The sequence below is a fragment of the Taudactylus pleione genome, unplaced genomic scaffold (assembly GCF_031769625.1).
Source record: "Taudactylus pleione unplaced genomic scaffold, aTauple2 ptg001168l, whole genome shotgun sequence".
NCBI classification, from domain to species: Eukaryota; Metazoa; Chordata; class Amphibia; order Anura; family Myobatrachidae; genus Taudactylus; species Taudactylus pleione.
The window spans coordinates 496,176-522,415 of record NW_028285569.1 but is presented as its reverse complement, the minus strand read 5'-3'; the positions used below and the strand labels follow the sequence as shown (position 1 = coordinate 522,415).

The 26,240-nt window shown below is 45.9% G+C and overlaps 1 protein-coding gene across 1 annotated transcript in view; it reads right to left on the bottom strand.

The window, feature by feature from the left end:
- The window catches only part of LOC148453343 (cytochrome P450 4B1-like), a 208,016-nt gene that overhangs the window by 142,980 nt on the left and 38,796 nt on the right, over positions 1-26,240 (bottom strand). The window contains exons 4-5 of the mRNA XM_088462254.1: positions 11,660-11,787; positions 105-229 (exon numbers count right to left, since the gene is read on the bottom strand). Coding sequence (XP_088318380.1) covers positions 105-229; positions 11,660-11,787 — 253 coding nt within the window. The remainder of the gene's footprint in view (positions 1-104; positions 230-11,659; positions 11,788-26,240) is intronic.

Here is a 26,240-nt window from a genome sequence, read left to right as displayed (position 1 = left end):
CATCTTCTATGCACCCACCTGTTTTGCTTTTTTTATAAATCATCAGTAAAATGTTTATTGTTTGATGGGAAACTAATAATTGGGAGCGATTGTCTGATACCAACCTGTCATTCTGGCAGTCGCTGTGGTAACTGAAGGCGCATTTCATGATGGTGTCCAGGGTCATGAGACTGACATGTTGGAAGAGCTCCACCGGCTTCAGGTCTGGGACCAGCTTCTCCCATTTATCCTGGAACAATGACAGACTATGAGGACAACAACACAATTCCAAAAATGTACAACTCAGACCGATGACTGAGAGAGGAGGATTCTGTCATTGCTGTAACGCATCGGATGTTGGGGTGACTGTCATTGCTGTAACACATCGGATGTTGGGGTGGCTGTCATTGCTGTAACACATCGGATGTTGGGGTGGCTGTCATTGCTGTAACACATCGGATGTTGGGGTGTCTGTCATTGCTGTAACGCATCGGACGTTGGGGTGTCTGTCATTGCTGTAACGCATCGGATGTTGGGGTGTCTGTCATTGCTGTAACGCATCGGATGTTGGGGTGTCTGTCATTGCTGTAACGCATCGGATGTTGGGGTGGCTGGATGTAGTCACAGTAATCACCAGCAGAAGTTGTAATTGCTCATTTTCATGTAGCTCCTCTTCTGCTAAAACTGGGAGGGGGAGGAGGCGTAATGGGTTCCCGTAAGGGGAAAATTCTTTCTGGGACCTCATTAATCTGACGGGTCTCTTATGTAAACCGTTGTGTAGAAAGAAATGTGCTTAGAGAGATACAGAGGTCGCGGCGGTGGTGGGGCGAACAGGACAGCGCAAAAAGGGACCTAGGTAGTAAAGAAATTGCAAATCTCGGCAAATATAGTAAAAGTGCATTCAGTCACATCACATATCGTAGTTTCTGTCTCTGTACATTCAGTCACATGACATATAGTAGCTTCTGTCTCTGTACATTCAGTCACAAGACATATAGTAGCTTCTGTCTCTGTACATTCAGTCACATGACATACAGTAGCTTCTGTCTCTGTACATTCAGTCACATCACATATCGTAGTTTCTGTCTCTGTACATTCAGTCACATGACATATAGTAGCTTCTCTCTGTACATTCAGTCACATCACATATCGTAGTTTCTGTCTCTGTACATTCAGTCACATCACATATCGTAGTTTCTGTCTCTGTACATTCAGTCACATCACATATAGTAGCTTCTGTCTCTGTACATTCAGTCACATCACATATAGTAGCGTCTGTCTCTGTACATTCAGTCACATCACATATCGTAGTTTCTGTCTCTGTACATTCAGTCACATGACATATCGTAGTTTCTGTCTCTGTACATTCAGTCACATGACATATCGTAACTTCTGTCTCTGTACATTCAGTCACATGACATAGTAGTTTCTGTCTCTGTACATTCAGTCACATGACATATAGTAGCTTCTGTCTCTGTACATTCAGTCACATCACATATCGTAGCTTCTGTCTCTGTACATTCAGTCACATCACATATAGTAGCTTCTGTCTCTGTACATTCAGTCACATCACATATAGTAGTTTCTGTCTCTGTACATTCATTCACATCACATATAGTAGTTTCTGTCTCTGTACATTTAGTCACATCACATATAGTAGTTTCTGTCTCTGTACATTCAGTCACATGACATATAGTAGCTTCTGTCTCTGTACATTCAGTCACATCACATATAGTAGGTTCTGTCTCTGTACATTCAGTCACATGACATATAGTAGCTTCTGTCTCTGTACATTCAGTCACATCACATATAGTAGCTTCTGTCTCTGTACATTCAGTCACATCACATATAGTAGTTTCTGTCTCTGTACATTCAGTCACATCACATATAGTAGTTTCTGTCTCTGTACATTCAGTCACATCACATATAGTAGTTTCTGTCTCTGTACATTCAGTCACATCACATATAGTAGCTTCTGTCTCTGTACATTCAGTCACATGACATATAGTAGCTTCTGTCTCTGTACATTCAGTCACATCACATACAGTAGGTTCTGTCTCTGTACATTCAGTCACATGACATATAGTAGCTTCTGTCTCTGTACATTCAGTCACATCACATATAGTAGTTTCTGTCTCTGTACATTTAGTCACATGACATAGTAGTTTCTGTCTCTGTACATTCAGTCACATGACATATCGTAGTTTCTGTCTCTGTACATTCAGTCACATGACATATCGTAGCTTCTGTCTCTGTACATTCAGTCACATGACATATCGTAGTTTCTGTCTCTGTACATTCAGTCACATCACATATCGTAGCTTCTGTCTCTGTACATTCAGTCACATCACATATCGTAGCTTCTGTCTCTGTACATTCAGTCACATCACATATCGTAGCTTCTGTCTCTTTACATTCAGTCACATCACATATCGTAGTTTCTGTCTCTGTACATTCAGTCACATCACATATCGTAGCTTCTGTCTCTGTACATTCAGTCACATCACATCTCGTAGCTTCTGTCTCTGTACATTCAGTCACATCACATATCGTAGTTTCTGTCTCTGTACATTCAGTCACATCACATATCGTAGTTTCTGTCTCTGTACATTCAGTCACATGACATATAGTAGCTTCTGTCTCTGTACATTCAGTCACATCACATATAGTAGCTTCTGTCTCTGTACATTCAGTCACATCACATATAGTAGTTTCTGTCTCTGTACATTCAGTCACATCACATATCGTAGCTTCTGTCTCTGTACATTCAGTCACATCACATATCGTAGTTTCTGTCTCTGTACATTCAGTCACATCACATATCGTAGTTTCTGTCTCTGTACATTCAGTCACATCACATATAGTAGTTTCTGTCTCTGTACATTCAGTCACATCACATATCGTAGTTTCTGTCTCTGTACATTCAGTCACATGACATATCGTAGTTTCTGTCTCTGTACATTCAGTCACATGACATATCGTAGCTTCTGTCTCTGTACATTCAGTCACATGACATATCGTAGTTTCTGTCTCTGTACATTCAGTCACATGACATATCGTAGTTTCTGTCTCTGTACATTCAGTCACATGACATATCGTAGTTCCTGTCTCTGTACATTCAGTCACATCACATATCGTAGCTTCTGTCTCTGTACATTCAGTCACATCACATATCGTAGTTCCTGTCTCTGTACATTCAGTCACATCACATATAGTTGTTTCTGTCTCTGTACATTCAGTCACATCACATATAGTAGTTTCTGTCTCTGTACATTCAGTCACATCACATATAGTAGTTTCTGTCTCTGTACATTCAGTCACATCACATATAGTAGTTTCTGTCTCTGTACATTCAGTCACATCACATATCGTAGTTTCTGTCTCTGTACATTCAGTCACATCACATATAGTAGCTTCTGTCTCTGTACATTCAGTCACATCACATATTGTAGTTTCTGTCTCTGTACATTCAGTCACATCACATATCGTAGTTTCTGTCTCTGTACATTCAGTCATATGACATATCGTAGCTTCTGTCTCTGTACATTCAGTCACATGACATATAGTAGTTTCTGTCTCTGTACATTCAGTCACATGACATATCGTAGATTCTGTCTCTGTACATTCAGTCACATGACATATCGTAGTTTCTGTCTCTGTACATTCAGTCACATCACATATCGTAGTTTCTGTCTCTGTACATTCAGTCACATGACATATCGTAGCTTCTGTCTCTGTACATTCAGTCACATGACATATCGTAGTTTCTGTCTCTGTACATTCAGTCACATGACATATCGTAGTTTCTGTCTCTGTACATTCAGTCACATGACATATCGTAGTTTCTGTCTCTGTACATTCAGTCACATCACATATCGTAGTTTCTGTCTCTATACATTCAGTCTCATGACATATCGTAGTTTCTGTCTCCGTACATTCAGTCACATCACATATCGTAGTTTGAGTCTCCATACATTCAGTCACATCACATATCGTAGCTTCTGTTTCTGTACATTCAGTCACATCACATATCGTATTTTCTGTTTCTGTACATTCAGTCACATGACATATAGTAGCTTCTGTCTCTGTACATTCAGTCACATGACATATAGTAGCTTCTGTCTCTGTACATTCAGTCACATGACATATAGTAGCTTCTGTCTCTGTACATTCAGTCACATCACATATCGTGGCTTCTGTCTCTGTACATTCAGTCACATGACATATAGTAGCTTCTGTCTCTGTACATTCAGTCACATCACATATCGTAGCTTCTGTCTCTGTACATTCAGTCACATCACATATCGTAGTTTCTGTCTCTGTACATTCAGTCACATCACATATCGTAGTTTCTGTCTCTGTACATTCAGTCACATCACATATCGTAGCTTCTGTCTCTGTACATTCAGTCACATCACATATCGTAGCTTCTGTCTCTGTACATTGAGTCACATCACATATCGTAGTTTCTGTCTCTGTACATTCAGTCACATCACATATAGTAGTTTCTGTCTCTGTACATTCAGTCACATGACATATCGTAGTTTCTGTCTCTGTACATTCAGTCACATCACATATCGTAGCTTCTGTCTCTGTACATTCAGTTACATCACATATAGTAGCTTCTGTCTCTGTACATTCAGTCACATCACATATAGTAGCTTCTGTCTCTGCACATTCAGTCACATCACATATCGTAGTTTCTGTCTCTGTACATTCAGTCACATCACATATCGTAGTTTCTGTCTCTGTACATTCAGTCACATCACATATAGTAGCTTCTGTCTCTGTACATTCAGTCACATCACATATCGTAGTTTCTGTCTCTGTACATTCAGTCACATCACATATAGTAGTTTCTGTCTCTGTACATTCAGTCACATGACATATCGTAGTTTCTGTCTCTGTACATTCAGTCACATCACATATCGTAGCTTCTGTCTCTGTACATTCAGTTACATCACATAGTAGCTTCTGTCTCTGTACATTCAGTCACATCACATATAGTAGCTTCTGTCTCTGCACATTCAGTCACATCACATATCGTAGTTTCTGTCTCTGTACATTCAGTCACATCACATATCGTAGCTTCTGTCTCTGTACATTCAGTCACATCACATATCGTAGTTTCTGTCTCTGTACATTCAGTCACATCACATATCGTAGTTTCTGTCTCTGTACATTTGTGAATATGACAAAATAAATTTTCATTTTTTTTCCAAAATTGTTTAATTGAAGAAATGAAGAAATATCATAGTAACGACGCTGTTTTTATACAATGAACGCCATACAGCAAAATAAGTGCAAAATACAGTATGTAGCTAAATGTATGTTCTCATGTACAAATGTATTGATAGAAATTGTATTTAAGGGCCTGAATCACTGCAATACGCAATATTGCATACGCACACCATTCAACTGCGATAGTATGGTAATCCATTGCGATCGCAATGCAAACTCAGCACAAGGACTCTTCATGCTCCTAGTGCAGGCACCGCTGGCAGCACCTTCCCTCTCTGCTATCCTCATACTCCTAGTGCAGACACCACTGGCAGCACCTACCCTCTCTGCTATCCTCATACTCCTAGTGCAGGCACCACTGGCAGCACCTACCCTCTCTGCTATCCTCTTCATGCTCCTAGTGCAGGCACCGCTGGCAGCACCTTCCCTCTCTGCTATCCTCATACTCAAAGTGCAGGCACCACTGGCAGCACCTACCCTCTCTGCTATCCTCCTCATACTCCTAGTGCAGGCTCCAATGGCAGCACCTACCCTCTCTGCTATCCTCATACTCCTAGTGCAGGCACTACTGGCAGCACCTACCCTCTATGCTATCCTCATACTCCTAGTGCAGGCACCACTGACAGCACCTACCCTCTCTGCTATCCTCCTCATACTCCTAGTGCAGGCACCACTGGCAGCACCTACCCTCTCTGCCATCCTCCTCATACTCCTAGTGCAGGCACCACTGGCAGCACCTACCCTCTCTGCCATCCTCCTCATACTCCTAGTGCAGGCACCACTGGCAGCACCTACCCTCTCTGCCATCCTCCTCATACTCCTAGTGCAGGCACCACTTGCAGCACCTACCCTCTCTGCTATCCTCATACTCCTAGTGCAGGCACCGCTGGCAGCACCTACCCTATCTGTTATCCTCATACTCCTAGTGCAGGCACCACTGGCAGCACCTACCCACTCTGCTATCCTCATACTCCTAGTGCAGGCACCACTGGCAGCACCTACCCACTCTGCTATCCTCATACTCCTAGTGCAGGCACCACTGGCAGCACCTACCCTCTCTGCCATCCTCCTCATACTCCTAGTGCAGGCACCACTTGCAGCACCTACTCTCTCTGCTATCCTCATACTCCTAGTGCAGGCACCGCTGGCAGCACCTACCCTCTCTGCTGTCCTCCTCATACTCCTAGTGCAGGCACCACTGGCAGCCCCTACCCTCTCTGCTATCCTCATACTCCTAGTGCAGGCACCACTGGCAGCACCTACCCACTCTGCTATCCTCATACTCCTAGTGCAGGCACCACTGGCAGCACCTACCCTCTCTGCCATCCTCCTCATACTCCTAGTGCAGGCACCACTGCCAGCACCTACCCTCTATGCTATCCTCATACTCCTAGTGCAGGCACCACTGACTTTCTCTGCTATCCTCCTCATACTCCTTGTGCAGGCACCACTGGCAGCACCTACCCTCTCTGCTATCCTCATACTCCTAGTGCAGGCACCACTGGCAGCACCTACCCTCTCTGCTATCCTCATACTCCTAGTGCAGGCACCACTGGCAGCACCTACCCTCTCTGCTATCCTCTTCATGCTCCTAGTGCAGGCACCGCTGGCAGCACCTTCCCTCTCTGCTATCCTCATACTCAAAGTGCAGGCACCACTGGCAGCACCTACCCTCTCTGCTATCCTCCTCATACTCCTAGTGCAGGCTCCTCTGGCAGCACCTACCCTCTCTGCTATCCTCATACTCCTAGTGCAGGCACTACTGGCAGCACCTACCCTCTATGCTATCCTCATACTCCTAGTGCAGGCACCACTGGCAGCACCTACCCTCTCTGCTATCCTCCTCATACTCCTAGTGCAGGCACCAGTGGCAGCACCTACCCTCTCTGCCATCCTCCTCATACTCCTAGTGCAGGCACCACTGGCAGCACCTACCCTCTCTGCCATCCTCCTCATACTCCTAGTGCAGGCACCACTGGCAGCACCTACCCTCTCTGCCATCCTCCTCATACTCCTAGTGCAGGCACCACTTGCAGCACCTACCCTCTCTGCTATCCTCATACTCCTAGTGCAGGCACCGCTGGCAGCACCTACCCTATCTGTTATCCTCATACTCCTAGTGCAGGAACCACTGGCAGCACCTACCCACTCTGCTATCCTCATACTCCTAGTGCAGGCACCACTGGCAGCACCTACCCACTCTTCTATCCTCATACTCCTAGTGCAGGCACCACTGGCAGCACCTACCCTCTCTGCCATCCTCCTCATACTCCTAGTGCAGGCACCACTTGCAGCACCTACCCTCTCTGCTATCCTCATACTCCTAGTGCAGGCATCGCTGGCAGCACGTACCCTATCTGTTATCCTCATACTCCTAGTGCAGGCACCACTGGCAGCCCCTACCCTCTCTGCTATCCTCATACTCCTAGTGCAGGCACCACTGGCAGCACCTACCCACTCTGCTATCCTCATACTCCTAGTGCAGGCACCACTGGCAGCACCTTCCCACTCTGCTATCCTCATACTCCTAGTGCAGGCACCACTGGCAGCACCTACCCTCTCTGCCATCCTCCTCATACTCCTAGTGCAGGCACCACTTGCAGCACCTACCCTCTCTGCTATCCTCATACTCCTAGTGCAGGCACCGCTGGCAGCACGTACCCTATCTGTTATCCTCATACTCCTAGTGCAGGCACCACTGGCAGCCCCTACCCTCTCTGCTATCCTCATACTCCTAGTGCAGGCACCACTGGCAGCACCTACCCACTCTGCTATCCTCATACTCCTAGTGCAGGCACCACTGGCAGCACCTACCCTCTCTGCTATCCTCCTCATACTCCTAGTGCAGGCACCACTGCCAGCACCTACCCTCTATGCTATCCTCATACTCCTAGTGCAGGCACCACTGACTTTCTCTGCTATCCTCCTCATACTCCTTGTGCAGGCACCACTGGCAGCACCTACCCTCTCTGCTATCCTCATACTCCTAGTGCAGGCACCACTGGCAGCACCTACCCTCTCTGCTATCCTCATACTCCTAGTGCAGGCACCACTTGCAGCACCTACCCTCTCTGCTATCCTCCTCATACTCCTAGTGCAGGCACCACTGCCAGCACCTACCCTCTATGCTATCCTCATACTCCTAGTGCAGGCACCACTGGCAGCACCTACCGTCTCTGCTATCCTCCTCATACTCCTAGTGCAGGCACCACTGGCAGCACCTACCCTCTTTGCCATCCTCCTCATACTCCTAGTGCAGGCACCACTGGCAGCACCTACCCTCTCTGCTGTCCTCATACTCCTAGTGCAGGCACCACTGGCAGCACCTACCCTCTCTGCTATCCTCCTACTCCTAGTGCAGGCACCACTGGCAGCACCTACCCACTCTGCTATCCTCATACTCCTAGTGCAGGCACCACTGGCAGCACCTACCCTCTCTGCTATCCTCATTCTCCTAGTGCATGCACCACTGGCAGCACCTACGCTCTTTGCTATCCTCATACTCCTAGTGCAGGAACCACTGGCAGCACCTACCCTCTCTGCTATACTCATACTCCTAGTGCAGGCACCGCTGGCAGCACCTTCCCTCTCTGCTATCCTCATACTCCTAGTGCAGGCACCACTGGCAGCACCTACCCTCTATGCTGTCCACTTCATACTCCTAGTGCAGGCACCACTGGCAGTACCTACCCTTTCTGCTATCCTCATACTCCTAGTGCAGGCATCACTGGCAGCACCTACCCTCTCTGCTCTCCTCATACTCCTAGTGCAGGCACCAGGGGCAGTACCTACCCTCTCTGCTATCCTCATACTCCTAGTGCAGGCACCACTGGCAGCACCTTCCCCTCTGCTATCCTCATACTCCTAGTGCAGGCACCACTGGCAGCACCTACCCTCTATGCTATCCACTTCATACTCCTAGTGCAGGCACCACTGGCAGTACCTACCCTTTCTGCTATCCTCATACTCCTAGTGCAGGCACCACTGGCAGCACCTACCCTCTCTGCTATCCTCATACTCCTTGTGCAGGCACCAGGGGCAGTACCTACCCTCTCTGCTATCCTCATACTCCTGGTGCAGACACCACTGGCAGCACCTACCCTCTCTGCTATCCTCATACTCCTAGTGCAGGCACCACTGGCAGCACCTACCCTCTCTGCTATCCTCATACTCCTAGTGCAGGCACTACTGGCAGCACCTACCCTCTCTGCTGTCCTCCTCATACTCCTAGTGCAGACACCACTGGCAGCACCTTCCCTCTCTGCTATCCTCATACTCCTAGTGCAGGCACCACTGGCAGCACCTACCCTCTCTGCTATCATCATACTCCTAGTGCAGGCACCACTGGCAGCACCTACCCTCTCTGTTATCCTCTTCAAGCTCCTAGTGCAGGCTCCGCTGGCAGCACCTTCCCTCTCTGCTATCCTCATACTCCTAGTGCAGGCACCACTGGCAGCACCTACCATCTCTGCTATCCTCCTCATACTCCTAGTGCAGGCACCACTGGCAGCACCTACCCTCTCTGCTATCCTCATACTCCTAGTGCAGGCACCACTTGCAGCACCTACCCTCTCTGCTATCCTCCTCATACTCCTAGTGCAGGCACCACTGGCAGCACCTACCCTCTCTGCTATCCTCCTCATACTCCTAGTGCAGGCAACACTGGCAGCACCTACACGCTCTGCTATACTCTTCATACTCCTAGTGCAGGCACCACTGACAGCACCTACCCTCTCTGCTATCCTCCTCATACACCTAGTGCGGGCACCACTGGCAGCACCTACCCTCTCTGCTATCCTCTTCCTACTCCTAGTGCAGGCACCACTGGCAGCACCTACCCTCTCTGCTATCCTCCTCATGCTCCTAGTGCAGGCACCACTGGCAGCACCTACCCTCTCTGCTATCCTCTTCATACTCCTAGTGCAGGCACCACTGGCAGCACCTACCCTCTCTGCCATCCTCCTCATGCTTTTAGTGCGGGCACCACTGGCAGCACCTACCCTCTCTGCTATCCTCTTCATACTCCTAGAACAGGCACCACTGGCAGCACCTACCCTCTCTGCTATCCTCCTCATGCTCCTAGTGCAGGCACCACTGGCTGCACCTACCCTCTCTGCTATCCTCCTCATACTCCTAGTGAGGGCACCACTGGTAACACCTACCCTCTCTGCTATCCTCTTCATACTCCTAGTACAGGCACCACTGGCAGCACCTACCCTCTCTGCTATCCTCCTCATGCTCCTAGTGCAGGCACCACTGGCAGCACCTACCCTCTCTGCTATCCTCCTCATACTCCTAGTGCAGGCAACACTGGCAGCACCTACACGCTCTGCTATCCTCTTCATACTCCTAGTGCAGGCACCACTGACAGCACCTACCCTCTCTGCTATCCTCCTAATACACCTAGTGCGGGCACCACTGGCAGCACCTACCCTCTCTGCTATCCTCTTCCTACTCCTAGTGCAGGCACCACTGGCAGCACCTACCCTCTCTGTTGTCCTCTTCATGCTCCTAGTGCGGGTACCACTGGCAGCACCTACCCTGCAGACCTCTCCTGGGCCGAGTGCTTCTGGGGATGGAGGGAGAATAGCACCAGCGAGGAATCATTAAGAGGATAGAGGACTGGTTACAGAACACAACGGGAATCTTTGGTAAAACAAGGAAGTCAGCACCTACCCTCTCTGCTATCCTCCTCATACTCCTAGTGCAGGCACCACTGGCAGCACCTACCCTCTCTGCCATCCTCCTCATACTCCTAGTGCAGGCACCACTGGCAGCACCTACCCTCTCTGCTATCCTCTTCATACTCCTAGTGCAGGCACCACTGGCAGCACCTACCCTCTCTGCCATCCTCCTCATGCTTTTAGTGCGGGCACCACTGGCAGCACCTACCCTCTCTGCTATCCTCTTCCTACTCCTAGTGCAGGCACCACTGGCAGCACCTACCCTCTCTGCTATCCTCTTCCTACTCCTAGTGCAGGCACCACTGGCAGCACCTACCCTCTCTGCTATCCTCTTCATGCTTTTAGTGCGGGCACCACTGGCAGCACCTACCCTCTCTGCTATCCTCCTCATACTCCTAGTGCAGTCACCACTGGCAGCACCTACCCTCTCTGCTATCCTCTTCATGCTCCTAGTGCGGGTACCACTGGCAGCACCTACCCTCTCTGCTGTCCTCTTCATACTCCTAGTGCGGGTACCACTGGCAGCACCTACCCTGCAGACCTCTCCTGGGCCGAGTGCTTCTGGGGATGGAGTGAGAATAGCACCAGCGAGGAATCATTAAGGGGATAGAGGACTGGTTGCAGAACACAACGGGAATCTTTGGTAAAACAAGGAAGGTGAGGTAGTTACCAGCATGGTATATACATTCTCTTCCTTACCAGCATGGTGCATACATTCTCTCCTTACCAGCATGGTGTATACATTCTCTCCTTACCAGCATGGTGTTGGCACAGTCTGACATCAGCCTGATATACGGCTTCAGGACATCGTAGTGGAAGGCCGGAGTCAGCAGTTTGCGGTGCTGGAACCATTTCTGTCCTGATAAAACCAGCAGCCCTTTCCCTGAGGGACACAAATAGGACAGATACGTTATTGTACAGGACGAGGCTCATGTAGGGTTGGATGTAAGTCTTATATGGAAGCACAAAATGTTCTATTCTGTCTCCACATGGGGATGGGGATGGGATGCCGAGGCTCAGGATCCTGACGGGCAAAGTCCCAACAGCGCCATCCCAACACCGGCTTTTCTGTGCGGATGGTTGTCGCCGTCTGCTGTCCATATGTACTGTCTGGTCAATGGCCGGCACACGGCGCCCACCCTCCGCGCTTTCTTACATACACTCCTGGGTTCTCCTGTGCCTCAATTCTCCATCACTGTACTAGTTAGATTATTAGTTCCCCTGGACTTATGCCAGGATGTCTGTACACCCAGCTCTCCTGCCGCTTTCATGTTCCCCTTATTAGCTCGCTGTTGGCTCCCTAATATATTTTTTAATTCTGTGTATAAAGCATATAGTAGATTATTTTACCAACAATATGGTTAAATAATGAAATGCTTATACAGGTATATAATGAATATTACTGCCGATATGTCATCCCCCCTAAAAGAAACATCGATGTCTGAGTAGCCCCAAATAAGATACCGAATATAAAACAGGCATAAAGTTATTACTGTGAATACTCATTGAACCAAGGGTCTGATTCAGAGCCGGACGCTATTTGTGCTCGCTCGTTCAGAAAAAGGGGGTGGCTATTCAAATGAACCGTTCGCTCTTTGCGGTCTGTTCACACCTCCATGTCTGAATGAGCGAACGAAACATGCGGTCGTTTTTTTGAAAAAGACGCCCCCTGGCCGCTCGCATCATACATCATCTCCGCTATTTATGAGATTAATCGAGTACATCGAACAGCGTATGAACTGCTCGCTATTCTTGTGGTTGGTTTTTCCTACCGCTATTTTGCGAGCAGTTCTGACTAAAAGACAACCCAGTGATGTGGTCAATGACGCTGCTGTATTAATTATGCACACCCTTAAAACGCCCGTTTTGACCTTTAAGCACGCCTGCGTTCTGATCTCCACTCCCCGTTTTCAAGCACCTTCCCCTGTTACCACCCACATACGCCTCCTCCTGTCACTCAAAATAGCAGGCATTCGCTATATATCGAACAAACGATTTTCGGCCGCACTGACTGGTTCGTGCATGCATATTACAAACCGTATGCATGCGCAGATGTGCGAACATCGCTCGGAACGAGCGAACGGCCGCTTTCGAGCGGCTCTGAATGAGACCCCAAGTCCATTCAATAACAAAAACTCTTATACCAAATTTAATTTACACCATTATAACCACATCTACTGTAAGTGCCGCCGCTAAATGTGAAAAGGTTTTTTTTTTATGTTTGTGCAGACAGCCACCGATTGGGATTAATGGATACAAAGATCTTTTATCACTATTATTACTATGAACCATGATGTATTTTTATCTGTGATTGCTCATATGAGTAATATTTATACACCTTATATTATACATGTGTGAGGAATATATAGAGAGAGTTTTTTGAATGTCAGAAAGAAAATTTGATGAGTGATAAATAACGTGTGAACAGACTCTAATTGAGGACCTATGGTTCCAATGATTACTTAATTACTATGGACAACCCCTATAAAATGTGACTGGGATCACAGGAGAGTTTGGAAAAGTGCAAAGTGTTGGATAAAACTAGTTGCATCCTTATGTACCTGCATGTTGTCCAGACTGAGCGCAAGAGGCTTCTCCTTCCCACCAAGCACCCTGATGTGAGGTTTGTGATTACTAAGATTCAGTGTATCTGCTGATCCTGGCACACAGTATGCCCTAGTGCTCACCGCTACGGCACCTGGTCCCAGTACTATAGCCGGCGGGACCCAGCAGTGAGAGTGACTCGCAGGACATCCGAAGTCCGGGACGGATCCAACACAGAGAGCTTCCGCAGAGCGCAACAACAACACAGCTGCCGCAGAGCACTACAACAACACAGAGAGCTTCCGCAGAGCGCAACAACAACACAGAGAGCTTCCGCAGAGCGCAACAACAACACAGCTTCCGCAGAGCGCAACAACAACACAGAGAGCTTCCGCAGAGCGCAACAACAACACAGAGAGCTTCCGCAGAGCGCAACAACAACACAGAGAGCTTCCGCAGAGCGCAACAACAACACAGAGAGCTTCCGCAGAGCGCAACAACAACACAGAGAGCTTCCGCAGAGCGCTACAACAACACAGAGAGCTTCCGCAGAGCACTACAACAACACAGAGAGCTTCCGCAGAGCGCTACAACAGCACAGAGAGCAGCCGCAGAGCACTACAACAACACAGAGAGCAGCCGCAGAGCACTACAACAACACAGAGAGCTTCCGCAGAGCACTACAACAACACAGAGAGCTTCCGCAGAGCACTACAACAACACAGAGAGCTTCCGCAGAGCGCTACAACAACACAGAGGGCTTCCGCAGAGCGCTACAACAACACAGAGGGCTTCCGCAGAGCGCTACAACAACACAGAGAGCTTCCGCAGAGCGCTACAACAATACAGAGAGCTGCCGCAGAGTGCTACGACAACGCAGAGAGCTGCCGCAGAGCGCTACAACAGCACAGAGAGCTTCCGCAGAGCGCTACAACAGCACAGAGAGCAGCCGCAGAGCACTACAACAACACAGAGAGCAGCCGCAGAGCACTACAACAACACAGAGAGCTTCCGCAGAGCACTACAACAACACAGAGAGCTTCCGCAGAGCACTACAACAACACAGAGAGCTTCCGCAGAGCGCTACAACAACACAGAGGGCTTCCGCAGAGCGCTACAACAACACAGAGGGCTTCCGCAGAGCGCTACAACAACACAGAGAGCTTCCGCAGAGCGCTACAACAATACAGAGAGCTGCCGCAGAGTGCTACGACAACGCAGAGAGCTGCCGCAGAGCGCTACAACAGCACAGAGAGCTTCCGCAGAGCGCTACAACAACACAGAGAGCTTCCGCAGAGCGCAACACCAACACAGCTGCCGCAGAGCGCAACAACAACACAGAGAGCTTCCGCAGAGCGCAACAACAACACAGAGAGCTTCCGCAGAGCGCAACAACAACACAGAGAGCTTCCGCAGAGCGCAACAACAACACAGAGAGCTTCCGCAGAGCACTACAACAACACAGAGAGCTTCCGCAGAGCGCTACAACAACACAGAGAGCTGCCGCAGAGCACTACGTCAACGCAGAGAGCTGCCGCAGAGCACTACAACAGCACAGAGAGCTTCCGCAGAGCGCTACAACAACACAGTGAGCTTCCGCAGAGCGCTACAACAACACAGAGAGCTTCCGCAGAGCGCTACAACAACACAGAGAGCTTCCGCAGAGCGCTACAACAACACAGAGAGCTTCCGCAGAGCGCTACAACAACACAGCTGCCGCAGAGCGCTACAACAGCACAGAGAGCTTCCGCAGAGCGCTACAACAACACAGAGAGCTTCCGCAGAGCGCAACACCAACACAGCTGCCGCAGAGCGCAACAACAACACAGAGAGCTTCCGCAGAGCGCAACAACAACACAGAGAGCTTCCGCAGAGCGCAACAACAACACAGAGAGCTTCCGCAGAGCGCAACAACAACACAGAGAGCTTCCGCAGAGCACTACAACAACACAGAGAGCTTCCGCAGAGCGCTACAACAACACAGAGAGCTGCCGCAGAGCACTACGTCAACGCAGAGAGCTGCCGCAGAGCACTACAACAGCACAGAGAGCTTCCGCAGAGCGCTACAACAACACAGTGAGCTTCCGCAGAGCGCTACAACAACACAGAGAGCTTCCGCAGAGCGCTACAACAACACAGAGAGCTTCCGCAGAGCGCTACAACAACACAGTGAGCTTCCGCAGAGCGCTACAACAACACAGAGAGCTTCCGCAGAGCGCTACAACAACACAGAGAGCTTCCGCAGAGCGCTACAACAACACAGAGAGCTTCCGCAGAGTGCTACAACAACACAGAGAGCTTCCGCAGAGCGCTACAACAACACAGAGGGCTTCCGCAGAGCACTACGACAGCACAGAGGGCTTCCGCAGAGCGCTACAACAACACAGAGGGCTTCCGCAGAGCTCTACGACAACACAGAGGGCTTCCACAGAGCGCTGCAACAACACAGAGAGCTTCCGCAGAGCACTACAACAACACAGAGAGCTTCCCCAGAGCACTACAACAACACAGAGAGCTTCCGCAGAGCACTACAACAACACAGAGAGCTTCCGCAGAGCGCTACAACAACACAGAGGGCTTCCGCAGAGCGCTACAACAACACAGAGGGCTTCCGCAGAGCGCTACAACAACACAGAGAGCTTCCGCAGAGCGCTACAACAATACAGAGAGCTGCCGCAGAGTGCTACGACAACGCAGAGAGCTGCCGCAGAGCGCTACAACAGCACAGAGAGCTTCCGCAGAGCGCTACAACAGCACAGAGAGCAGCCGCAGAGCACTACAACAACACAGAGAGCAGCCGCAGAGCACTACAACAACACAGAGAGCTTCCGCAGAGCACTACAACAACACAGAGAGCTTCCGCAGAGCACTACAACAACACAGAGAGCTTCCGCAGAGCGCTACAACAACACAGAGGGCTTCCGCAGAGCGCTACAACAACACAGAGGGCTTCCGCAGAGCGCTACAACAACACAGAGAGCTTCCGCAGAGCGCTACAACAATACAGAGAGCTGCCGCAGAGTGCTACGACAACGCAGAGAGCTGCCGCAGAGCGCTACAACAGCACAGAGAGCTTCCGCAGAGCGCTACAACAACACAGAGAGCTTCCGCAGAGCGCAACACCAACACAGCTGCCGCAGAGCGCAACAACAACACAGAGAGCTTCCGCAGAGCGCAACAACAACACAGAGAGCTTCCGCAGAGCGCAACAACAACACAGAGAGCTTCCGCAGAGCGCAACAACAACACAGAGAGCTTCCGCAGAGCACTACAACAACACAGAGAGCTTCCGCAGAGCGCTACAACAACACAGAGAGCTGCCGCAGAGCACTACGTCAACGCAGAGAGCTGCCGCAGAGCACTACAACAGCACAGAGAGCTTCCGCAGAGCGCTACAACAACACAGTGAGCTTCCGCAGAGCGCTACAACAACACAGAGAGCTTCCGCAGAGCGCTACAACAACACAGAGAGCTTCCGCAGAGCGCTACAACAACACAGAGAGCTTCCGCAGAGTGCTACAACAACACAGAGAGCTTCCGCAGAGCGCTACAACAACACAGAGGGCTTCCGCAGAGCACTACGACAGCACAGAGGGCTTCCGCAGAGCGCTACAACAACACAGAGGGCTTCCGCAGAGCTCTACGACAACACAGAGGGCTTCCACAGAGCGCTGCAACAACACAGAGAGCTTCCGCAGAGCACTACAACAACACAGAGAGCTTCCCCAGAGCACTACAACAACACAGAGAGCTTCCGCAGAGCACTACAACAACACAGAGAGCTTCCGCAGAGCACTACAACAACACAGAGAGCTTCTGCAGAGCACTACAACAACACAGAGAGCTTCCGGAGAGCACTACAACAACACAGAGAGCTTCCGCAGAGCGCTACAACAACACAGGATCACTAACAGTCTTTTGGTGGTGGAGGGAATTTATTAAAGCGGCCGGTGCTTGTGCTATGAAACTAAAAGGAAGGTAACTCTCATATGTTACACATGGACATTAAGCAGTCATTGATGTTTGACATGATCCTCCGTTTCTCCTTATCCGGTCTATACTTTCATCTGCCTCATATATATATATATATATATATACAGTCAGGTCCATAAATATTGGGACATTGACAGAATTTTCATATTTTGGCCTCTATTCACCACCACAATGGCTTTGAAATGAAACAAACAAGATGTGATTTACCTGCAGACTTTCAGATTTAATTTGAGGGTAATTACATCCAAATCGGGTGAATGGTGTAGGAATTACAACGGTTTCTATATGTGCTTCCCACTTTTTAAGGGGCCAAAAGTAATGGGACTATCAACTCAAAAGCTATTTCATGGACAGGTGTGGGCTATTCCCTCGTTACTTCATTATCAATTAAGCAGGCAAAAGGTCTGGAGTTGATTCTAGGTGTGACATTTGCATTTGGAATCAGTTGCTGTCAACTCTCAATATGGGATCTAAAAAAGCCATTACAGTTCTGGAACAACATCCTATGGACAGATGAGACAAAGATCAACTTGTACCAGAGTGATGGGAAGAGAAGAGTATGGAGAAGGAAAGGAACTGCTCATGATCCAAAACATACCACCTCATCAGTGAAGCATGGTGGTGGTAGCGTCATGGCGTGCGCATGTATGGCTGCCAATGGAACTGGTTCCCTTGTATTTATTGATGATGTGACTGCTGACAAAAGCAGCAGAATGAATTCTGAAGTGTTTCGGGCAATATTATATGCTCATATTCAGTCAAATGCTTCAGAACTCATTGGACTGCACTTCACAGTGCAGATGGACAATGACCCGAAGCATACTGCAAAAGCTACCAAAGAGTTTTTTAAGGCTAAAAAGTGGAATGTTATGCAATGGCCAAGTCAATCCCCTGACCTGAATCTGATTGAGCATGCATTTCACTTGATGAAGACAAAACTGAAGGGAAAATGCCCCAAGAACAAGCAGGAACTGAAGACATTTGCAGTAGAGGCCTGGCAGAGCATCACCAGGGATGAAACCCAGCGTCTGGTGATGTCTATGCGTTCCAGACTTCAGGCTGTAATTGCCTGCAAAGGATTTGCAACAAAGTATTAAAAAGTGAAAGTTTGATTTAGGATTGTTTAGTTTGTCCCATTACTTTTGGCCCCTTAAAATGTGGGAAGCACATATAGAAACCGTTGTAATTCCTACACCGTTCACCTGATTTGGATGTAATTCCCCTCAAATTAAATCTGAAAGTCTGCAGGTAAATCACATCTTGTTTGTTTCATTTCAAAGCCATTGTGGTGGTGAATAGAGGCCAAAATATGAAAATTGTGTCAATGTCCCAATATTTATGGACCTGACTGTATATATCTCCAACTGGACTTTTATTCACTACCATCATACGTGCATGCCCCCGTTTCTGAGTACCATAGTGTGGACGGCCCCTTACACCTGACCATAGTGTGTACGGCCCCTTACACCTGACCATAGTGTGTACGGCCCCTTACACCTGACCATAGTGTGTACGGCCCCTTACACCTGACCATAGTGTGTACGGCCCCTTACACCTGACCATAGTGTGTACGGCCCCTTACACCTGACCATAGTGTGTACGGCCCCTTACACCTGACCATAGTGTGGACGGCCCCTTACACCTGACCATAGTGTGGACGGCCCCTTACACCTGACCATAGTGTGGACGGCCCCTTACACCTGACCATAGTGTGGACGGCCCCTTACACCTGACCATAGTGTGGACGTCCCCTTACACCTGACCATAGTGTGGACGTCCCCTTACACCTGACCATAGTGTGTACGGCCCCTTTCACCTGACCATAGCGTTTACGGCCCCTTACACCTGACCATAGCATGGACGGCCCCTTACACCTGACCATAGCGTGGACGGCCCCTTACACCTGACCATAGCGTGGACGGCCCCTTACACCTGACCATAGTGTGGACGGCCCCTTCTATTCAGCATCACTGGCTTCAGTCGTGTGATAACACTGCCCATCCTGCATAAACTGAACGTTACTGACCGATGGTCACACAGAGTGACCCGATACTGCATACACATGCATTTTGAAACCACGTAAGAAACGCTCCGCAGGTGGGTGAACGCTGAACTCGCTACTATGTATTCTATGGTTCTTAAAAAAACTATGAAAATTAAGTATTTAAATTAAAAAAAAATACCGTACACAGCAGCCCATCTCCACAAGTCCTCGTGTGACATACTTAGCCCAGCAGTAACAGACCTTGTAAATTATTTACTTACTGTATATCCCTGATATTAGTCATACAGAGCATGTTTTCCAGGTCTCCTCACAGATTCACAAGGGAAATGTGTCAGTGAGTAATGAGTACACCTGTGCAGCTGCAGGTTGACCTGGGAAATGTGTCTTGTGAGTAATGAGTACACCTGTGCACCTGCTGGGTGACCTGGGAAATGTGTCAGTGAGTAATGATTACACCTGTGCACCTGCTGGGTGACCAGGGAAATGTGTCTTGTGAGTAATGAGTACACCTGTGCACCTGCTGGGTGACCTGGGAAATGTGTCAGTGAGTAATGAGTACACCTGTGCTCCTGCTGGGTGACCAGGGAAATGTGTCAGTGAGTAATGATTACACCTGTGCAGCTGCAGGTTGACCAGGGAAATGTGTCTTGTGAGTAATGATTACACCTGTGCACCTGCTGGGTGACCTGGGAAATGTGTCAGTGAGTAATGAGTACACCTGTGCTCCTGCTGGGTTACCTGGGAAATGTGTCAGTGAGTAATGACTACACCTGTGCACCTGCTGGTTGACCTGGGAAATGTGTCAGTGAGTAATGTATACACCTGTGCACCTACTGGGTGACCTGGGAAATGTGTCAGTGAGTAATGAGTACACCTGTGCACCAGCTGGGTGACCTGGGAAATGTGTCAGTGAGTAATGACTACACCTGTGCACCTGCTGGGTGACCTGAGAAATGTCAGTGAGTAATGACTACACCTGTGCACCTGCTGGGTGACCTGGGAAATGTGTCAGTGAGTAATGACTACACCTGTGCACCTGCTGGGTGGCCTGGGAAATGTGTCAGTGAGTAATGAATACACCTGTGCACCTGCTGGGTGACCTGAGAAATGTCAGTGAGTAATGACTACACCTGTGCACCTGCTGGGTGACCTGGGAAATGTGTCAGTGAGTAATGACTACACCTGAGCACCTGCTGGGTGGCCTGGGAAATGTGTCAGTGAGTAATGACTACACCTGTGCACCTGCTGGGTGGCCTGGGAAATGTGTCAGTGAGTAATGAATACACCTGTGCTCCTGCTGGGTGACCTGGGAAATGTGTCAGTGAGTAATGACTACACCTGTGCACCAGCTGTGTGACCTGGGAAATGTGTCAGTGAGTAATGAATACACCTGTGCTCCTGCTGGGTGACCTGGGAAATGTGTCAGTGAGTAATAACTACACCTGTTCATCTGCTGGGTGGCCTGGGAAATGTGTCAGTGAGTAATGAATACACCTGTGCACCTACTGGGTGACCTGGGAAATGTGTCAATGAGTAATGACTACATCTGTGCACATGCTGGGTGACCTGGGAAATGTGTCAGTGAGTAATGACTACACCTGTGCACCTGCTGGGTGACCTGGGAAATGTGTCAGTGAGTAATGACTACACCTGTGCACCTGCTGGGTGACCTGAGAAATGTGTCGGTGAGTAACGAGTACACCTGTGCTCCTGCTGGGTGACCTGGGAAATGTGTCAGTGAGTAATGACTACACCTGTGCACCAGCTGGGTGGCCTGGGAAATGTGTCAGTGAGTAATGAATACACCTGTGCACCTGCTGGGTGACCTGAGAAATGTGTCAGTGAGTAATGACTACACCAGTGCACCAGCTGGGTGGCCGGGGAAATGTGTCAGTGAGTAATGAATACACCTGTGCACCTGCTGGGTGACCTGAGAAATGTGTCAGTGAGTAATGAGTACACCTGTGCTCCTGCTGGGTGACCTGGGAAATGTGTCAGTGAGTAATGACTACACCTGTGCACCAGCTGGGTGGCCTGGGAAATGTGTCAGTGAGTAATGAATACACCTGTGCACCTGCTGGGTGGCCTGGGAAATGTGTCAGTGAGTAATGAATACACCTGTGCACCTGCTGGGTGGCCTGGGAAATGTGTCAGTGAGTAATGAATACACCTGTGCACCTGCTGGGTGATCTGGGAAATGTGTCAGTGAGTAATGACTACACCTGTGCACCTGCTGGGTAACCTGGGAAATGTGTCAGTGAGTAATGACTACACCTGTGCACCAGCTGGGTAACCTGGGAAATGTGTCAGTGAGTAATGACTACACCTGTGCACCTGCTGGGTGGCCTGGGAAATGTGTCAGTGAGTAATGACTACACCTGTGCTCCTGCTGGGTAACCTGGGAAATGTGTCAGTGAGTAATGACTACACCTGTGCACCTGCTGGGTGGCCTGGGAAATGTGTCAGTGAGTAATGAGTACACCTGTGCACCAGCTGGGTGGCCTGGGAAATGTGTCAGTGAGTAATGAGTACACCTGTGCACCTACTGGGTGACCTGGGAAATGTGTCAATGAGTAATGACTACACCTGTGCTCCTGCTGGGTAACCTGGGAAATGTGTCAGTGAGTAATGACTACACCTGTGCACCAGCTGGGTGGCCTGGGAAATGTGTCAGTGAGTAATGAGTACACCTGTGCACCTACTGGGTGACCTGGGAAATGTGTCAATGAGTAATGACTACATCTGTGCACCTGCTCGGTGACCTGGGAAACGTGACCTGTGTGGGATCCTGAGTACTGAGTTTGATAACCAGTGCTTTATATCCTCAAATCTTTGTAGATAATGATGTGAATAATATCAGGAATTTTCAATAAGTAAGTAGTTATAGTTTGAGAACCTCTGATATAACTAGGTTCTCAAACTATACTCTGATACTAGTAGTAGCATATGTATGTAGTAGTAATAGCGTATTTAGTAGCAGTAGTATATGTATGTAGTTGTAGTGTGTATATGTATGTAGTAGTATATATATGTAGTAATAATAGTGTATTTAATAGTAGTATTTGCAGTAACAGAAGTACAGTATATGTATGTAGTATATGTAAGTAGTAGTATTTGTATATAGTAGCAGTAGTATATGTTTATAGTAGTTATAATGTATATATTAGTAGTATTAGTATGTAGTAGGATTAGCAGTATATGTATGTAGTGGTAGCAGTAATATATATATATATATATTAGTGTATCTAGTAGTAGTATTTGTATGTAATGTATGTAGTAGTGTATGTAGCAGTAGTATATGTATGTACTAGTAGTGTATGTAGTAGTATATGTATGTAGTAATAGCAGTAGTAGTGTATGTAGTAGTATATGTATGTAGTAGCAGTAGTATAGTATATGTATGTTATAGTAATAGTGTATGTAGTAGTATATGTATGTAGTAGTAGTAATAGTATATTTAGTAGTAGTATTTGTATGTAGTAGTAGTAGTAGTAGTAGTAGAATATGTATATAGTGTATTTAGTAGTAATAGTAGTATTTGTATGTAGTAGTAATAGTGTATTTAGTAGTAGTATTTGTATGTACAGTAGTATATGTAGTATATGTACATAGTAGTTATAGTGTATTTAGTAGTATTTGTATGTAGTTTATTTATGTAGTAGCATATGTATGTAGTAGCAGCAGTATATGTATTTAGTAGTAGTAGTTGTATGTAGTAGTAAAAGTGTATGTATCTATTATTAGTATATTTATGTAGTGGTAATAGTGAATATAGTAGTAGAATATGTATGTAGTAGTAAGTGTATGTAGTAGAATATGTATGTAGTAGTAAGTGTATGTAGTAGAATATGTATGTAGTAGTAAGTGTATGTAGTAGTATATGTATGTAGTAGAATATGTATGTAGTAGTAAGTGTATGTAGTAGTATATGTATTTAGTAGTAGCAGTAGTATATGTATGTAGTAGTATATGTATGTAGTATATGTATGTAGTAGCAGTAGTATATGTATGTAGTTTATGTATGAAGAAGCAGTAGTATATGTATGTAATAGTAATAGTGTATGTAGTAGGATAATGATGTAGTAGTTGCAGTAGTATACGTATGTAGTAGTAGTATATGTAGTAGTAGTAGTACATGTATGTAGCAGTAGTATATGTAGTAGTAGTAGTAGTGTATGTATGTAGTGGTAATAGTTTATTTAGTAGTACTATTTGCATGTAGTAGTATATGTAATAGTATTTGTATGTAGTAGCAGTAGTATATTTATATAGTAGTAATGTATTAGTAGCATATGTATGTAGTAGTAGCAGTAGTATATGTATGTAGTAGTAATAGTGTATGTAGTAGTAGTATATGTATGTAGTAGTAGTAGTGTATGTAGCAGTAGTATCAGCAGTAGTATATGTATGTAGTAGTAGCAGTAGTATATGTATGTAGTAGCATATGTATGTAGTAGTAGCAGTAGTATATGTATGTAGTAGTAATAGTGTATGTAGTATATGTATGTAGTAGCATATGTATGTAGTAGTAGTAGCAGTAGTATATGTATGTAGTAGTAATAGTGTATGTAGTAGCAGTAGTATATGTATGTAGTAGCATATGTATGTAGTAGTAGCAGTAGTATATGTATGTAGTAGTAATAGTGTATGTAGTAGTAGTATCAGCAGTAGTATATGTATGTAGTAGTAGTAGTGTATGTAGCAGTAGTATCAGCAGTAGTATATGTATGTAGTAGTAGCAGTAGTATATGTATGTAGTAGCATATGTATGTAGTAGTAGCAGTAGTATATGTATGTAGTAGTAATAGTGTATGTAGTAGCATATGTATGTAGTAGTAGCAGTAGTATATGTATGTAGTAGCATATGTATGTAGTAGTAGCAGTAGTATATGTATGTAGTAGTAATAGTGTATGTAGTATATGTATGTAGTAGCATATGTATGTAGTAGTAGCAGTAGTATATGTATGTAGTAGTAATAGTGTATGTAGTAGCAGTAGTATATGTATGTAGTAGTATATGTATGTAGTAGTAGCAGTAGTATATGTATGTAGTAGTAATAGTGTATGTAGTATATGTATGTAGCAGCATATGTATGTAGTAGTAGCAGTAGTATATGTATGTAGTAGTAATAGTGTATGTAGTAGTAGTAGTATATGTATGTAGTAGTATATGTATATGGTAGTAATATCTGTATATAGTAGTAATAGTGTATGTAGTATATGTATTTAGTAGCAGCAGTAGCATATGTATGTAGTAGTAGCAGTAGTATATGTATGTAGTAGTAGCAGTAGTATATGTATGTAGTAGTAATAGTGTATGTAATAGTAGTAGTATCAGCAGTAGTATATGTATGTAGTAGTATATGTATGTAGTTGCATATGTATGTAGTAGTAGCAGTAGTATATGTATGTAGTAGTAATAGTGTATGTAGTAGTAGTATCAGCAGTAGTATATGTATGTAGTAGCAATAGTGTATGCAGTAGTATATGTATGTAGTAGTGGTGGTATATGTATGTAGTAGCAATAGTGTATGTAGTAGTAGCAGTAGTATATGTATGTAGTAGTAGCAGTAGTATATGTATGTAGTAGTAGCAGTAGTATATGTATGTAGTAGCATATGTATGTAGTAGTATATGTATGTAGTAGTAATAGTGTATGTAGTATATGTATGTAGTAGCATATCTATGTAGTAGTAGCAGTAGTATATGTATGTAGTAGTAATAGTGTATGTAGTAGTAGTAGTATATGTATGTAGTAGTATATGTATATGGTAGTAATATCTGTATATAGTAGTAATAGTGTATGTAGTATATGTATTTAGTAGTATATGTAGTAGTAGCAGTAGTATATGTATGTAGTATTAATAGTGTATGTAGTAATAGTATCATCAGTAGTATATGTATGTAGTAGTAGCAGTAGTATATGTATGTAGTAGCATATATATGTAGTAGTAGCAGTAGTATATGTATGTAGTAGTAATAGTGTATGTAGTAATAGTATCATCAGTAGTATATGTATGTAGTAGTAGCAGTAGTATATGTATGTAGTAGCATATATATGTAGTAGTAGCAGTAGTATATGTATGTAGTAGTAATAGTGTATGTAGTATATGTATGTAGTAGTAGTATATGTATGTAGTTGCATATTTATGTAGTAGTAGCAGTAGTATATGTATGTAGTTGCATATTTATGTAGTAGTAGCAGTAGTGTATGTAGTAGTAATAGTGTATGTAGTATATGTATGTAGTAGCATATGTATGTAGTAGTAGCAGTAGTATATTTATGTAGTAGTAATAGTGTATGTAGTAGTAGTAGTATATGTATGTAGTAGTATATGTATATGGTAGTAATATCTGTATATAGTAGTAATAGTGTATGTAGTATATGTATTTAGTAGCATATGTATGTAGTAGTAGCAGTAGTATATGTATGTAGTATTAATAGTATATGTAGTAATAGTATCATCAGTAGTATATGTATGTAGTAGTAGCAGTAGTATATGTATGTATTAGTAATAGTGTATGTAGTATATGTATGTAGTAGCATATGTATGTAGTAGTAGCAGTAGTATATGTATGTAGTAGTAATAGTGTATGTAGTAGTAGTAGTATATGTATGTAGTAGTAGTATCAGCAGTAGTATATGTATGTAGTAGTAGCAGTAGTATATGTATTTAGTAGCATATGTATGTAGTAGTAGCAGTAGTATATGTATGTAGTATTAATAGTATATGTAGTAATAGTATCATCAGTAGTATATGTATGTAGTAGTAGCAGTAGTATATGTATATAGT